General features: G+C 34.7%; 2 protein-coding genes across 10 annotated transcripts in view; one reads left to right on the forward strand and one right to left on the reverse strand.

The window, feature by feature from the left end:
* On the forward strand, window positions 1-10,308 carry UbcE2H (ubiquitin conjugating enzyme E2H). 6 transcript variants are annotated; one of them, XR_012461454.1, is made up of 6 exons: window positions 1-439; window positions 1,578-1,654; window positions 1,743-1,910; window positions 3,291-3,419; window positions 4,470-4,645; window positions 8,609-10,308. XR_012461454.1 is itself a non-coding variant. In XM_074138362.1 (5 exons), exons 1-5 carry the CDS (start codon window positions 387-389, stop codon window positions 8,668-8,670), a joined length of 489 nt encoding a protein of 162 aa, XP_073994463.1. In that variant the 5' UTR covers window positions 1-386; the 3' UTR covers window positions 8,671-10,308. The 6 variants fall into 6 exon arrangements, 2 of the variants coding, with proteins under 2 accessions (XP_073994463.1, XP_073994462.1); XR_012461455.1 differs by lacking the exon at window positions 8,609-10,308 and adding an exon at window positions 4,222-4,386 and having other exon boundaries at window positions 4,470-7,050; XR_012461456.1 differs by lacking the exon at window positions 8,609-10,308 and adding an exon at window positions 4,228-4,386 and having other exon boundaries at window positions 4,470-7,050.
* Window positions 10,231-17,785, reverse strand: part of LOC141459351 (non-lysosomal glucosylceramidase) — a 26,253-nt gene continuing 18,698 nt past the window's right edge. For 2 of the 4 annotated variants that reach the window (XM_074138353.1, XM_074138354.1), the window contains exons 12-16: window positions 16,674-16,935; window positions 15,900-16,042; window positions 14,274-14,380; window positions 13,305-13,496; window positions 10,231-12,462 (exon numbers count right to left, since the gene is read on the reverse strand). In XM_074138353.1, coding sequence (XP_073994454.1) covers window positions 12,259-12,462; window positions 13,305-13,496; window positions 14,274-14,380; window positions 15,900-16,042; window positions 16,674-16,935 — 908 coding nt within the window. In that variant the 3' untranslated portion in view covers window positions 10,231-12,258. Of the gene's footprint in view, window positions 12,463-13,304; window positions 13,497-14,273; window positions 14,381-14,934; window positions 15,813-15,899; window positions 16,043-16,673; window positions 16,936-17,785 lie in introns of those variants that run through there. The other 2 variants (XR_012461452.1, XM_074138355.1) reach the window with 2 other exon arrangements.

A 17,785-nucleotide genomic window follows, 5' to 3' on the forward strand; every position in this document is an offset into this window, starting at 1 on the left:
TATATTTTAAAAAAAAATCCCTGTAGCCAAGAATGTTTTACTGTTTAATGCTTTTAAAATTCATGTAACAAATTTCCCCCAAATTGAAGTTTCGTAAACTGTCTAGAATTAAAGTTAGTACAAGGAAATAGTTACTATGTTTATAATCGTAGAATCAGTTGCTGGATGAGATTGGGGTATTGACGAAACGTAGGGTTGAAGTCATACAACTTTTTGCTATTTCACAATTAGCGCTCAGTGCAAAATACTGGATTTGATTATAATTTTCACAAGTATAACGTAGTGTGTATTTTTGTTTTGTTTATTTGTTGAATATTGTAAAGTATCAGAATTGGTGAATAGTTCAAAAGAAATTAATTAAAAATAGAGCCACAACTAGTAACGTGATGTCTTCGCCAAGTGCTGGGAAAAGACGTATGGACACAGATGTGATTAAGCTGTATCCTTTATAAACGCAAAACTGTATGTTAGTCCTCTAGTTTTTAAACCTTTCGAGGAATTCCAGAGACAATAAATAAGTATATATATGTCCACAAACTGCGCTGAAGTAAGTTATATGCTTTAGTAACAAATTAAAACTTAGTCTAAGTTTATATTACTGACTTTTCTTGTGATAAGAATTGGTACAGTCTTCAGTGACGGAATTAGACCTGGTATGTAGCGCACGAACTGCCTTTAAATTAGGCTTATTATAGCCCTCATCGATATTGACCTATATGTGCCACTCTCCTAAGATCAAGTAAGTGTAAGTCGTAAGTGAAGTGGTATAATCGTTTACCTAATGTATGCTATACGACTGTGTGGAGATAAGCAGTGTAAGTGTTGTCCTCAGTAATGGAATTATGTATCACTAGAATTGTCTTAATATAAGGCTTAGTTAAGTCAATGATGCTCTCAGACATTTATATATATATATATATATATATATATATATATATATATATTTATATATATGTATAAATAAATATATTCTTAAGGTATATATATTACCTTAAGAACTGTGCTGAGATGCAATAGTACAGTCACATCGAAGTATTTAGACCTGTAAGGTAAACCAGGAAATGTACTGCGACTTAGGACTGATCTGATCTTCTGAGATAAGGCTTCGCAAATTCTTCAGTGATGTACGAGGATCTGAGAAAGGTACAGTTCTCAGTCAGGTACATTATCAGGTGTAGTTCTTAGTATATTGTAAGTTATAGATATGGTATATACCATACCAGCTATCTTGTTCATAGGTCTTAATGCTCTCACATTGCCAGTTATACCAGTTATATACCACGAACTTCTATGAGTTAAGGCTTAATACTGGTACAAGAATGTATGTTCCTCAGTAAGATTGTATGTACCACACGAACAGCTCTGGCATAGGTTTTAGAGATCTGTAGATATGATGTGCACAAATCAACTAAAGTTCTAGTTCACAGCGAGATATTTAGACGAAGTACATATCACTCCGTAATTAGGTCGTAGTATTGTTCTTGAGGATGTCAATAGACATGTCACAATATTCCTCACGAACTGTCATGTTAGCTACTTGTACTTAAGATTATGATTTCCTTAATCATTGAATGCAGAATTGAAAGTAAGCACGAAGTAACCATATTAGGAGGTCTTAATGAATTCTGTGTTAAATTTTATGGACCCCGTGGGAGTGAGTAAACATTTGTTATACACTCTTGTAATTTATTAATTCTGACTATACTTTGTTTTAACAGTTTTTTATATTTCTTTATCTGCAGCTCCTTACGAAGGTGGAATTTGGAAGGTGAGAGTTCATTTGCCAGAACATTATCCATTCAAATCACCATCAATTGGTTTTATGAACAAGGTGTACCATCCAAATATTGACGAAGTATCTGGTACAGTTTGTTTGGATGTAATAAATCAAGCGTGGACTGCACTTTATGGTAGGTGAAATTATTTTTACTACTCCCTAAAACAATGATGTGGCGCGGCAGTAAGTGTAGGATTTTCGAGCTGGTCCTGAGTACCGAGTGCTAGCCATAATGTATGTTCCACTGAGTCTGTTACACATTTAAATTTGTAGTTGTATTAGAAGTAGGGCTAGATATTACGTTGGGGAATAGAAGTTATTTTACGATAGATTTTGATTGGAAAAATGTCTTTAAAAGTTGGTTAGAGCTTCATGAGGTGCTTCGAAAGGAAGAGGTCTGCAGACCTCTAAGCTAAGCTGTGCTGAGATTTGTTGGAGGCACGTAGAGGTGAAATTCTATTAAGAGTTGTCTCTCCTATAAGGGGATGTTATTACAATCATACAACCTAAATATGCGTTTTAAGGTTTCCTAAACTGAAAAACTGGGTTTTATAAATTAATCTGTTTGCTTGTGCTACTTAAAAACCGAAAATCGCAGACAGTTCAAATTTAATATTTCGTTTAGGCAGCCTACAGTAAGATTTTGGCCTAGGTTGAACAGTCAGGACATCTTTACTGTACTTATAGTAGGCTAAAAGTTGTATACAAAGTTTTTTCATTTGAATTTGAAAAAAATGTCGTGAGGTGGAATAACTTAAGGGTTGTTCAGTTTTCTGCTATTTTCTCAAAAACTTATCCAACTAACTGACGTCTTTGAACTTGTTTTATTAACACTGTTATTAAAAGCTGTAATCATTTATTTTTTAAATTTCATTTTTTAAAAAGTTATTTTTGGACAGTTCTAGGGCTAGGCTTCCCTCTTATGTGACATTTCAGTTAACTGCTTTGAGTGAGATTTAAAAAATGATGCTTAGGTTTCTAGTTTGAAAACCATCGAATTTCTGTGAGTGTGAATTTCTTGAACGATTCGAAAATATCCTATCACTTTAGTTTGACATTCTTTCCAAGAAAATTGATTTTAAGGAAATGAGTCCTGGGACGACACACACCCTCTTAAGTTAGGTATTCAAATATGCTTAAAATCTACATTGAAGCCAACCAAAATTTTCTTAAAAAATCTAAATCTGAAGAAAACTTGAGATTTGCAGTAAGAGAAAGCAGTTTGATTAAGTGCTTCACACTAAATTTTTCAATTGATTTCACTGTTCCACTAAAAAATAGTGTGGCGCCCAAATATATTTCTTCTGTTTCCCTGTATTGAGCCCTCTTTCCTCGTGAACACCTCCTCACGAAGCTAGTCAGGGTTTTCGAAGTTCGAGAAAACTTGAAACTCGTGCTTTTTAATTGTGTTCTTCACCAGTCTAAAAGCTATTTAAAGCATCTGCAGTAAGCCTATGAGGTTTGGATACGAGCAATCCTTTATTTTTGCTCCATTATTTTTATGTTGTTGCAGATCTGTCGAATATTTTCGAATCTTTTTTACCTCAACTGCTGACCTACCCGAACCCGATCGACCCGCTGAATGGGGACGCCGCAGCTATGTACCTGCACAAGCCAGACGAGTATAGGAAAAAAGTGCATGGTGAGTTATTGCCTTATGAGGTGGTAAAAAACAAAAAACACTGTAAACTAAAGAACTTTCTTGGTCTAAATACCCAAGTACAACCGTCTTATGTTCATAAGCGCCATTTTTATTACTAATATTTTGACTGTTAAGAGGGCCTCAATACATTCATAGTTTGTTCTACTCCAAATAGTTAACAAGGCACAGCTTGTAAAGATACACTATGCTCTTAAGTGAAACTAAAGGGCAGGATATTCTTGTTCAGCGTTCTGCTCGGCTTTTATCTTTAACAAATTTAGTTTTAGCGTTAAAAGCCTTAGAAAGATTGTACCAGGGCGCGTATCATGTTATGTTGAGGCTTTACGGGTATGTATCCAAGCCCAAGTTCGCACTGGTGTTGTGAAGTGAACTTACTAGACGAAATTTCTTAGCTACTGATGATTTATTGATGGGTAAAACCTTTAATATTTTAATATTTCATCCCTTTATAAAATTAGTAGGAGAAAGAAAAGATAAAAATTTGCTTATTTATTGACAAACGGTGCTTTCTTTGACCTCATTGAAAAGTAGCCACTGTGTACTTTATTTTATGCTGGGGATAGGCGGATAGCTCGAGCAGTTAAATAGCGTGCAAAGTACAGAATTCCTCAAGCAGTATTCTAACTGCTTATGCTGTTGGTTTTAGAAATTGGTTTGGTACAACAACATAGACGGTTTATTGAATCAGTTGTACATGTAACTCCGCTGACATGATAATTTTTTGTATTAATTAAATATTAGCAGTAAAGTAAAAAAATTAAAGTCAATATATTGTTATGAGAACAAGCGGGATACGAAGACGAGATGCAGGCGGTTACTGATGATTGCGCCAGAACAATCAGAACAATGTGTAACTGACGACTTCACGACCGAATTCCGCCTTGCTGCTGCTGACTGCTCAGCGGCATTGTTACTGCTTGAGCAGTCCGCCTAACAATGCTATTAGGTATTTTGTACGGCAAAACTAATTGCTACGCCGTCCGTATATCAACAGCCTTAAGCTTTCACTGATTTCTTATCTGCTCTCAGAGTACGTGAGGAAATATGCTACAGAGGAAGCGCTAAGAGAACAAGAACAGCAAGCCGTTTCCTCAGACAGCGAGTCTTCCATGTCGGACTTCAGCGAGGACGAGGCTCAGGACATGGAGTTATAACGACTCGCCTCAAACCAGCTCAACTCCACCTTGTATATACTGCCTACTAAAGTACATCAAATACATGATATAAACAAATAATTTTTTTTGGCACACGCATATATACGTAGAGACATGCAATGAAACAAAGCAACAAACATGTACGGCTCTAAATGACTTACAAATAAATTGCGTGCCTCCGGTTTTGAAAGTTCATTCAGTAAAAAATTCTTTTTAAGCGTGAGAAACTCTCGTTCAGCCCTCTTCACAAAATCCTTGCATGAGAAAGAAACTACTCCAGAACAGTGTTTCGTAAGATTATTTCAGTTTTCCATTCGTGATGGGGTACAGGAAACAAACTAAAAACTGCAGTTTTGAATATCGTTTCGTAAATGTTATCCGTCTTATCGTCAATTCGTCTTTTCGTTGTGGGACGCATGTTTATTGTATCCCAGCCGATTTCATACTTCCGTACATCGTCAGAAGTAGATTAATAAGTTTAGTGTAGAGGTTTCAGCTCACTTGTTTTCGTCTCGCACTACACTCGCTGACTGCGATTCTCGCTTTCTGAGTCAGTAACGGTTGGTTTTTTCCTTCCTTCAATAACACTTCTATTGAAAGGATTTTTGTTTCACGTGTGCTATAATAATATAATACACGTCTGTTTTCTCCTGAAATGGCAAGGAAGCTGGACGAATTGAAAGTTTCTGCAAAGGTATGGCTTTTTCCAATGGTAGTACGAGACGGGAAACCTAAGTTAAGTAAAAATCCGTACACCATACTGATTAATCTATCTCTGAATGTAGATGAAAGTCCAAAACCGGTCATGGATACAATAAACATGAATGCTACGACGGTATAATCAACTGCGGATCCAACCACATTTTCTAAGTTATCTGTAGGTTTATCGTGACATCATGTTTCTAAGTGTGAACAATCCTTTAATTACAAATCATGCGATACAATTTTTAGAGCGTGGAAATCATTAGAAGTGCATATTACAAGTTATGCGCAATGTTATTGCAGTAGTAAGGGAGACCAATGTGAATTTCCTGATTAAATTTCTACTGGTAGTGCTAAAAAACGTGCAGAATAACTATTAGAATGGAACCATGATGAAGTATATAGCTACTTTTTATTTGTTGGAATAATATTAATGGTGTAACATGAGTTCCTGTAGAACAAGTTTTTCTAAATGTAAGATAATTGACGTTTTAAAATTGCATGTTTAAACAAAATCATGTAAAGTATGAATTTCAAAGCCACATATTTCTTGAATGCCTTTTTTGAAAACTTTTTGAATTTGGATAAAAAAAAATTATTGATACTTAACCTTTAATTTTCTTGTAACTTTTTGTCGAAGATCATGAAAAAAGCATGTCCTGCTTTGTTTTTGCATGTCTGGCCAAATTGTGCATGTAATTAAACGTATATATCTTGTAAATTATAGCGCCGTTTGTTAAATGTAAATTTTAAGAGTAATTCAACCTTGTCTAATTCTAGATCGTAGATTTTCAAATTTCTAATAATTTATTTGTTCTTTTGGTAATATTTGTTTGCAGATTGGTAATTGATATATTCCCAAGGTTTCAAAGTTTCTGTTCGCTTTATGCGCATTTACTGATTTGCTATTTACCTCTTACCATTTAAAACAAAATTAGAGATAAACTTACCTTTATCCGTGATTATGTAAGAATTTCAAAGTTGTAGACGTTAAGTCCTTTAAGTTCTCCCTAATTTGTAAAGCTTGAAGTAATAGTTGAACATTGTACAGCCTACATTAAGCGTTGTTACAATTAAATGCTATGAAGATTTGGTGATATAGTATGTTTCTCGACTTTTTTTGAACTTCAAGGATTTACTCAGTTAAAGTAAAAGATGATACTTGTAGCCATATTGAGGTTAAAGTTTGGTGGTGTATTGCAGACCTAGAATTATGGTCTCGTGTCTATTTCCGATAAATCTGTGATTGAAGTAAATTGTGAAGAGTAAAATGCTTGTAACGTCACTATGCTGTGAAAACAGTGTCCTAATTTTTTTCCCTATAAGATGATTCTGAACGAAGCCGGCAACTTTTTTAACGTCAAATTTTGATTTTGAAATACAGCCATGAAAGTACCCTTCTCTTCGAATGAGAGACCTACTGGACGAAACTGCTGGTCAGTAACGTTAACCAGGTAATAAAAGAAATCGTCTGTGAAGCCTTAGGAATATATTATTATTAATAATAAAAATATGTCAGCCCATCTTAGGAGCAATATTGTCTTTTATGTTAATTGAACCATTGTTTGAATTATATTTTTTAGTTATTTACATGAACAATCAAAACAAAATTAGTGGAAAATTTTCAAGTCAAAGTATTTGTAGCTGAAGAATTTCAAAGCTGGCTTCGCAAATTCCTAAGCTGTACCAGCTGCATTGTTGAAAATAAAGACGTCGGATGAAAGTTCTTGAATAAAGTTTTTTGGTGGCACACATCAGATCTTCTGCTTTTGCCTCTGGGCAATCAAGGCTTTTTTCATAACTCAGTAAAATGTTACCTGAAGCTTCAATCTTTCTTATGATCTCAGTTTCAGAAATGATTATTGCGTGAAACGGTCTAGGCTACGGCTCCGTAGACTTAATAAAAATTCAAATTTTGGATTTTTAGCCTCGGCTCGCACCAAACTTCAATCTTCAGAATGGTGGCGATGGTCACTCCTAAGCCTCTTTGTATGGTGCTAGCATTTTAAGTAGCTCATAAAATCGGTATTTAAGTAATATTCTTCGAAATTCTCGCCAAGCCTAGAATAACTGTAAGCTTGCCTAATCAGTTTCTTATCCAAGGCTACACCTTGCGTGAGACTGGTCTTAGATTTAAAATAGCCTTCAATTGTTCGCATATAGGCTTCATGAAAAACTTTCGCTCAAGCAAGCTATCCTTATAACATTATTCAGTGCTTAGCTACGTACTATGGCACTTGAGAGTGTGCATCCATTCGTGTAGCCTGGCATTAAGGACAATACTGAAGAGCCTAGTTAACATGCAGTAAAGCCTATTTTTGTTTACTTAAGCTTCAAAGAGCAAATCCTTGTTTTTGAAGCTTGTTTCCCTTACTGCAGCTGTCGCAACTGCAAGGCCCATTTTGTCTTTAACTTCCACCCTCATGACAATCATTCATGAAAGCAGAAAAAAATAACCGTACTATACGCAGTACATCCTTATTTAAAAAAAAAAAAATCGCCAAACGTTTTTGTACCACAATATCTTCTGCTTAGGTTTTCTAATAGAAAAAGTTCAGAAAATCACAAAGTTGCAGCTAATTTTTTACATTGTGATATTAAAAATGTAATAATAAAAATAAAAAGTAGCGATTAGCGTAAAAGCTCATGTGAGCAGTATTTCTAATTATATTTGTGCAAAAATAATATATTTTATATATTATTTAGCTTTATATTATTGTATATGTATATATAAAACATATATAATATATACACTATATATAGCTACATGATAATATATAGCTAGCCAAAGGTCTATTTTTAATTTTAATTTTCCTGTAAGTGTATTAGGGAGGGATAAGAGTCATGTCCTTTTTCGAAACCCTCCTCTTTTTGTTTTTAAATCCTGAAAAGTAAGGCTGTTCCCAAAATCATAATTTTGCGGTAAGTAGTGTTCACGTCTGTGGTAGATGCATTGTGCCCAATGATTTACCAGCGCGTTATAGCCTGAATGCTTGTGTCACTTCACGATAGCTTACAACGATTGAGAGTAACTAGAAGTCTTGAATAAAGAAAATATTTTTACTTTTCCTGCATATCATGACCTCATCTTATTTAATATTTCATAACAAACTTTAGAATTAAATTGAGTAACCTGGCTGTCGTCCTACGTGGATCCTCTGAAAGAGCCAAATCCATTCATCCTCATGATTCCGCAGTTAAACTTCCTTGTTGAGAGAACTTTCTGGGGTACAAGTGGCACATTCTTCCTCTTCACACCCAAACTTTTCTGATTAAAATCTATTAATTTTTGACTTTTTTTCTTTTTTTAAGGCGCGTCAACATCTGAGGTCATTGGCGCCCGAAGCTTTTTTCAGTCACTGCCGGCCTCGTAGACAGTTTTCTATCGTTACAGACAACACTCTCCATCACCAGACTGAGAGCTGTAAGAAGTTCTATGAAGAGAAAATCTAAAGGCCAGCAGCCGGATTCGAACCCGGGATCTCCGCGTTGGAATCAGCATACGCTGACCTCTGAGCTAGTCCCTTCCCTAATTTTTGACTATTAATTTCGAATCTATTACTAATGACTGTTCATCCTTGTGACCCGTGTATTTCTTACAAAATTCACGCGAAACGCGTTTGATGCTTTGGTTAGAAGAGATTTTTCACTTTATCTCCCCCTCATAAAACTTCTGCGAAGCTTCGCTAGACAGTTTGGACATAGTTAGTTTTTTGGTGTGTAATATATCTTTACGGCATTCTCTCGTTCACTATTCCTCATCATGCAGCCGTTTTTTTCTAAAAATTTCTAATATTAGTTTTACTATTCCGATCAAGCAGTTATTTGCGAGCGATTTTACAGTAGAAAAGTCTCGCTCAGATTTTTTGTGTTAAAGGCTTCTTGCTGCAAGAAAATGAAGTTATCTGGTCTAACCAATATTACCTACCATATAGGAAAATACACAGGACCCTGCTGTAAATAATTTGAATCCGCATGTAAGTAGTAAAATAATGTTTAGGATGGAAATTCAGCAGAAAAACTGTTTAATGTTTACTACACGTAAATCAACAAAACTGGCTAAGAATGGTCTTAGTTTATGTACTTAAGACCTTTAGAAATTAAATTGATGTAGTATATAAGGGCAAAAAACATGTTATTATGTTTGGGTAGGTTTTATTTTTTCAATTCAAATCCTCTTACCTTTCACAGAAATCCTTCTTGTAAAGGTTAACTCTAAAACTGTTTTTAAAATTAAAATTTTGTTTCCTTGTTTCATTAAATTAACGTTTAGATTGCTTGTCGATTTCAGAATTTCAAAAAGCTCCCGATTGGGTTACAAACAAAAGATCAGTAACGATTTTATTTTCATTTATATAACTATAAATTTTTCCTCCTTCAGATCCATTTCCATTCTTCAAATATATTAACAATGAACAATATATGCATATTATTATTTTTTGTAATTTATATGTAAATAATACTGCAGTTATATTATTGATCTGTAGTTCATAAATCGTATATAAGGTAATTTCTTATTTTGGCCTGTTAATTTATCTGATGGGATTTTTTTTTTTTTTTTTTCAAAAATGGTTCCTAAAGTTATTCCAATTAGTCCGATTTTTGATGGTTATATTTGATGAACGACAAATTGTAAAATACTTTACCGCAAAATACTTTTCTTCAGTTGCGGGTATCTCGCCATCGCTTCAGAAAAGTTAAAAAGGTTGATGAACACCAGTCAATGGATTCCATAGAAAAGTGCGTTATATGTTTAATAATGGAAATGGCCCATTTATTGTAAACTAATTTTGGAAATTTCAAAAATGACCGACATGCAATTTTAATATTTAAATGTTAGAAGCCAGATTTAAATAATGTAAAAGCCTACTTGACTTAGAGTTTTTAAGTGAAGGAGATAAATCACATCTAAAAATCGTAATAATAGTCTGGTGTAACGAAAACGAAATAATCTAAGTATTTTTATTTTATAGACAAATCATATCTTCTATTAATAAATTATTGTTCTAAGATTGTGAACGAATTTGTTAACCCCTGTATGTCACTAGGAAAACTTTTACAATAATTTAGTTATTTTTTGAGTCTTAGAATTTAATATTTTATCAACTTTAGAAATTAAATGTGCGACAAAAAGTTACAAAACTTGAAATTAATTTCTGAGATCTCACTAACAAATTCCAAAACACAGAGCTCAGAAAATAAATGTACAAATTTCACTCAAATACCAAACGCTTCAAATTATCAGCCCTACAAAAATTACCAACGAAGAGATAGATTGTAGGCAAATCTTGTTAACGCCCCAGTATAAAAAATATCTAATTTTTATTTGTATCATTAAGCGCAACTTTAGACAATAAGGGTAAGTCAGGATTAAAGTTTTTTTTTTCGAGGTCCAGAACTATTGCCAATATCGTCCAAAAACCGCTCCTATCATTCCGTATGGCTACTCGAGCATTTCTGTTACATATTAGAAAAGATATCACATCCGTCACATCATGTGAGAAATTAATTTTTTTCAAATTATTCAAAAATTAAAATTTTAACATATTAAAATAAAATAAAATCTCCTTGTAAGTTTTTTTTCTTTCTTTTTTTGGTAATTGCATCTTCAAAGTAAAAAGTTACAAAGAAAACAGTTCGCTTAAATTTATAAAATTAAAGAAACTACTTTTTATAAGTATTGATCAAATTAATTAAAGAAAATTGTTATAAGAAGTAAAGTTACAGATTTGAATCTTTCATTCTTAAGCAAAGTAATGGTCACCAGAGGTTGTATCATTTTGAAGAAATGATAAAAATAGAAAGGGTGCATAAAACCCCTTAAAGAAGTTGAATAATGTCAAAATAACAATAACTGTCCAACATACTTCAACATTTAAAGATACTCTCTTTTGGTGACATCCCAGACAAGGCTAATGGGGGAAATCGCTACGGTTCTATAGGATGTCTTTCTTGGCACTACTAGGGTCTGGTGCTGCGAAATAAAATCTTATAAAATGTAAAATTGACCTAGCCATCGACATGTGGAGTGGAGATGGAGACCAGTCAAGACCATGCGCGATAAACTGTACTTAAATATTCGCTTTGTCTTAGGTCGTTTATCTATTCCACACCTATCGCAGCTGAAAGGTGAAACCTCCGAAACTCATTTCATGGAGGTGAAAAGTTTTGTTGATTACTTCTCCAGGGACGTCTACTTTCAGAAGGACGAAGCTGGTTGCCTTCCACGGATCAAGATTTCCAAATATAAGAATAGTTTCGGCCCAACGAAACGTGACTTCTCGAAAGATACCCATTACGACTATTCTTCCTTTTTACAAGTAGGGAAACTTCATATAATGCTGTCCACTGGAAATTATTGGCTTATGTTTAATGCTCTTCTTACTGATAAAATTCTAAACAAATATTGTTTTACTGAATTACCTTTACCAAAATTTACCAATATGACCTTCGTAACATAACTTTTTTTTCTGCAATAATTAAAATGTTACTAATTTACAATATTACCTGTCCGGTTGCTATTTATTATTAATTTCAAGATAAAATAAATGAATTGAGAGGTACTTGTTTAATCTGTGAAACAATATTTGATCGTTATTAATAACCAGAAGGAACCGGACAGATATCATTAAGTAACTTAATAAATTATTCATTATTGTGATACATACCAGTTAAAGCGCCAAAAATGAAAAATTTCGCGGCATGTAAACACGATAGGATCAGTCAAGCATAAAGCAGATAATTTTAATGGTTTCTAGGCTAATAAATTATAAACTCTGCCCAATAAATTAGCCGACAGGTTTGTTTTAAACCTTCGCCAAGTGAGAGTATTCTGTTTCATTCGTAGGTCCCAGCTTGGGCAGCCCTGAATTAGATAATAGGATAGTATTTTTAAACTACACCGCTTAGCGTCTAAGCTTTTAGGCCATGTATGTAGTTAACCAATTCGCCGCCCCTTTTCTTTAGTTTTTGTTTGTTTGAGTCAAAATTGTAGAATTTTCAATCGCCAATTGTAATGACCAAATGCTGAGTGGCCTCAGATACCCAATGGCTCTAAATCGATCCTTGCCTGTAAGGGCTTCTGGCGTGGCAAATCCTAATCCTGACGCTTCATAGACTGTCTTATAGATTCCAGCAGCAGTAGTCATGGCTTCTAACTTCATGCCCTAAACAAAATTTGAAATAATCATGGATTATTTATGGAGTGTAGTGCCTGAACACATTTTGACGTCTTTAATAAATTAGTTCTGTGAAGCAGCTTTTTAAGTAAGACGGGATGTGTCATACCATAAACTTATTTATAATGTTACGTTTCTAATATGCATAAAACTGAGGCGCTACAGTAGCCGAGCGGTAAGAGGAGAGACCTGCAAAGCTATGAAGTATTGTAGTACTGGGTTCGATTCTCGGCCTTAGATTTTATTTAATGGTTAAAATGAGAATTTAATTGTAAAGTATGCATGCTAGTCACCTTCGTCAACGACACCTAATTTGGTAGTTGGAAATGAAACCCGCCTATAGAAATAGGTATTAATTTACTTTTTACATAAACTGTCCGACAGGTGAACTAACCGTATTCTGTGTGAAATCTAAGGATAAAGTGGCCGTAATCAACAAACTGCGTGGCTTTGGATTTTGGTTTTTGTTTCATTTTAATAGAGGTGATGTGGACATTAAACAGGCAGAAAGCCATCTTGAGATTTTATGAGGTGTTATAGGAAGTTGTTGAGTCAAATCCAACACAAATACTGCTGCACTTGACGCAGCAATGCAGTCCCACTTAGCGGTCATATTCATACAATGAGAAATTACGCTTGGAAGTCAGTTGCGTGGCACAGGCTCTGTCTGAGTTTTGGGCTAAGTCGGAACAGCCCACCTATTCTGAGGGATACCGAATGCCTACCGGTTGTGGGTCAAAGTCTTGAGGAGTCCGTTCAGTACAGATCAATTCGATGGCCTCCCTAACCCACATAGATCACCTACTTACTTCCATTGACTGTTTGCTTACCTCATAGTACAGCAAGGCTGACAGCGCGTATGTCACGCCAGTCCACACTTCCTCACTCTGGGTGGACGACTTGTCCACTTTGAAGTCAGGCAACATGCCATTTACAGCGCCTTCTGTTCCACCATAATGCGAGCTCACATTGTATTTATAAATGGTGGAAAGTGCTTGTTTCACCTTTACTTGAGAAAACACCTAGATAAAAGAAATACAACTGCTGTAAACCTATAGTACTTGAAGAGGCATGTTTATAGTTCTCTTTAATGTTATTATCCTTTTATTTAAAAATTTTTGAGTGATTTACAAAAATTGGAAAACTAGCCCGTGTTGGTGGGAATCAGCTGTTGATTTGTGAATCTTTGTAAATGATGCAGTAACTGGATTAAGGCAACAAGCTTTGTTTTGTGCAAGTTCCAAATGCAAAGCTGGAGGAGGTCAAAGAGGCTCAGGTTCCCCAAACATAGTATGAGGAAAATATATTACACAAATAGCACGGAAACTGTACTAGTAAGTCAAATATCTAAGTATCAGTATCTTTCATGACTCTCCGCACAGAACTCCATTTCGGAGTCTTATGAGGAGGCTTGAAGTGGTCATCAAGCGCCTGAGGTCATGCTTGTGGGCAGACCGCACTTTTCGCTAGCTAGAATCCGTTTCCAGATCAAAATCTCCCGTTCCCAAAAGTTCTAAATAAATTTTCCAAAAAAAGGGCTAGGCATTCTGATGGGTAAATATGTACGAAGTTAAACAAAATTGTTGGAGTAATTTTCGAGAAAATAGCACTTTCGGTCGACGATTTCAGCCAAAATCTAACATCAAAACCGATAATTCTATCAAAACGCAATATTGAGTTTGTAAACAGCTCTCATACATAAAAATCATGCGCTAAAAAAAAATTTCTCTTGCTTTCATAAACGTACTCCAAGTAGAACATCTTGTAACAATTTTTTCTGAAAGTAATATAAACCTTACCTCATCTTTGATCTGACAACAATGCAAGTACCAAAGGCCGCAAAGTTGATCGGCCATTATTGACTTGGAATGCTCACTGGTAGATGAGTCAAATTTGAAATAATTTCCTAGAAAGTTGCAAAATTCCGTAATTAGAATGAATATTAATAAACTCAGGGGGTGTACGAACACAGATTTCCAAAGCGATTTTCTGAAGATCAATAGAAGATTGATGAAGGAGGCTACAATGCCATTTAATTAGGCTATATGTCTGATGATGGACAGTGTTGTTTGTGGACGCTTTGAAAAAAAAAGCTATATGAACGATGGCCAATCAGATCAAAATCAGGGTACAAACTTACGGTTGTTTTGATGGATCCAACTTCCCAGAACCCCTCTTAAAATCTATTTTCATGAAAGAATTTCAAACACAAGCGAAAGGTCTTTCTTTAAACTCCTAATTTTTGCAACAATTTCATTCCCAACATTCTAATACTTACAAACAAAATTAAAGTAGTTGTCTGTATAAAGACAAGGATGTGCCTTCGCAAAAGGTACGGACTCTTAATATTCCACAGAAAAGTTAAATTGCAGATATATAAACTATCATTCGACCGGCAGTGACCTAAGCCCGCGATATTTAGTGTTATTTTTCAGAACAGATCTTGGCTTATTCAGACAAATAACGTACTATGGAAGCTTAACCCAGAGGAAGATTTGGCAACCCCTATAGGAAGGAGCAGGCTCTGATGGCTGGTCCACGTTTGAACAAAGTTCGCCCGACTGAACCCTGAGAAAGCTTATGTAAGTAAACATGCCAGGGTAAAAAGACGAAAGGTCACCACAGAAAAATATGGCTCGAAAACTTAAAGATGTATTCCGTGTAATTGTGATAAAAGGGTGGCGAACTTAGGCCCTTAAATTAATTCTCGAAATCTATTAGATCTGGGTTGTTGCAAAAAAATTGCAGTCATAAAGGAGGATTTGCTCTATATTTTAAAGAAAATTTGGGAATTTTATCTTTTATAGAAAATGAGAAAAAAATTGTCAAATTTGGGTGTTTTTCAACGTGACGCTTTTTTGTGCAGTTTTTGACGATCAACCCTTATACAACGGTCCTACCGGACAGCTTTAATAATAGTCTAATGACTCTTTTATGATGTCGTCATTAACCCCCATCGCTGAAAATCAATATCTTAGATATTTCCAAAAATACCAGGTACTTTAAATTCCAAGCACTACAGAAATCATATGCTGGAGAATACCTGAAAATAAGTTCTGACACCAACCCACTGTCATCAGCTAACATATTATCTTATTTTCCAATTTACAACATGCACATCCCCGCCGTGTAATTTCTTTCTTTTTCATCTACAAACAGGAAAAGGTAAGGGCCGCAGCACTCACCCGTGTTTGTTACATGTGCTAAAATACTCTTAAGCCTTCCTTACACCATACTGTACTTTTTGTCAGCAAATTTATTAAAGAACTAATTATTTTGGTCGACATTAGAGATGAGTCAATTATAAAAACCTCCACTTTACTCCATTTAAACTAAAACTGAGTAAATTACGAAGAAAACTAGAATTTTAGAAAACTGAATTGCTTTTTAATCTTTTAGAGAGTAAGAGAGAGATAAAAAAATACCTGTCCATAGTTTCCTCTCAAAGGCCACTTTAGCCTTCTCTAAGATAACTGAAAATTCTTCAAAGAGACTTAGTTCATTCAGGATTTTAGTCACTTTCAAATACACAGCCAAAGCGGCTAGCCATAGCCCACCACAATAAGCACTGAAACAAAATTATTATTATTATTATTTTAAGGTGCGTCATAGGTCATAGGCGCCCGGAGATTTTTTTTTCAGCGCACTGCTGGTCCATAATCGGACAGTGAGCTGTAAGAAGGTCCAAGGAAGATAAACTAATAATTATTTTAAAATGAGAATTTTAAGAAGATTTTTCAACTTCGGTGAAGTGAAATTAATTGATTTCTTCTGGAAAGATAAGTGGACGTTGGACCGAAACAATGATACCTATTATACAGTCTAGAGATGGTCAGCTAACCGGTCTTTTAGCACTGCTAGCTCTACAGCAAGTGCACCAATACTGTAGCTAGATTTCATTCTGACAACTTCCACTCTCTTGATGAACCTACCAATCTATCTAGTATCAAGACTGCTTCTAAAACGAACAGGTCAAGAACAACTTGTAGCCATAATGAATTAATAACTACATTGTTAACAACACAATAATAAAAACTTTACTCAATAATGTTTTTCAACTCCATAATTCACCACAATAGAGAATTTGCTAACATTAGAAGTATGTGCATTGGTTAATACATATTTCATTGTACCGTAGAAAAACGTATTTTTTCACACCCCATTAGAATTAACTTTCAAGTTGACTGTCCAAAACTTACCTAGTTCCTGTCATAATCCAAGCATCATAAGTCTGATCTGGACATCCAGAATTCTCTATCATTCCATCGTCATCAATATCCCATTCAAGCGATTTTTTCATAACAATAGTCATATTATTGAACATATCACGGAGATACTGTATATCATCTTCCATGATCACATAGTCACGATAGACTTGCAGTACAAATTTTAAATTTAAGTCACGCCAATTTGAAACATCATGTATTGGATAACTGTTTATCAATTCGAATGGTGCTTCATCTATGTAACAAGAAAATAAAGGTGCAGAAAAGTAAAAGATAAGGTTGGTGTTTAACCAGTTAGCTAGCTCCTTGTGGATGCATACAATACACTACATATTTTGTGAGCAGTCTCAATCTTAATTAAAAATACGTAACCACATACATTGTCCACAGAAATATTAGCGAGAGCTCCACTCAGATAGCCTTCAGTCACTTTCAACTGTTAAAGTCAACTGCATGCAGATTATGATTTATCCTAAGTTCTGAGCTATTCACATTCATATTCAAACTAATCAGGTCAAAAGACATTACAGTAAGATTTCATTTTTAAAATAAAAACTTCGTCCTAAAAACCGGCTTTTAATACCTCGAAAACAGCTTTGGCACATAAAATGGATTTCTCAAGCCCGGACCACCCCAAGGCTATGGTCCCCTCGCCTTCTTTGGGTCCTGTGATGTAAAAAGGTTTATGGTGGTAATTAATTTGATAAAATACTCTGTTATTAGAACTCTAAAGAATCGTGAAACACTAATCAAATTTTGCATGGAATGAGGTAACAAGCGCGCAAGTGGTAAATATAATTTACTTGTGTGAAAAAATAAAAATATTTGATGCTGTATGTAGCCGAGTATTGCTAAAGCTGTTCCATCAAAGTGTCTCACATTCTTCCTATGGAATGTTGCAGTTAACTGCCGCAACAAGTATGATTCCTTTAAAATTTTGGTACTATCTTGCGAATTTTATGATTCCACTTACTAAGGTATAGGAAACTAAGCTTTTAATTTAATAAACCTATCTAATTTCATCGGTACACAAGAAATAGATAATCTAACACATTTGTCAAGAACACAGGGATTGTATGAAAAAC

This window comes from Rhodnius prolixus, unplaced genomic scaffold (genome assembly GCF_049639745.1).
Source record: "Rhodnius prolixus isolate KJV_2025 unplaced genomic scaffold, Rpr scaffold_11, whole genome shotgun sequence".
NCBI lineage: Eukaryota > Metazoa > Arthropoda > Insecta > Hemiptera > Reduviidae > Rhodnius > Rhodnius prolixus.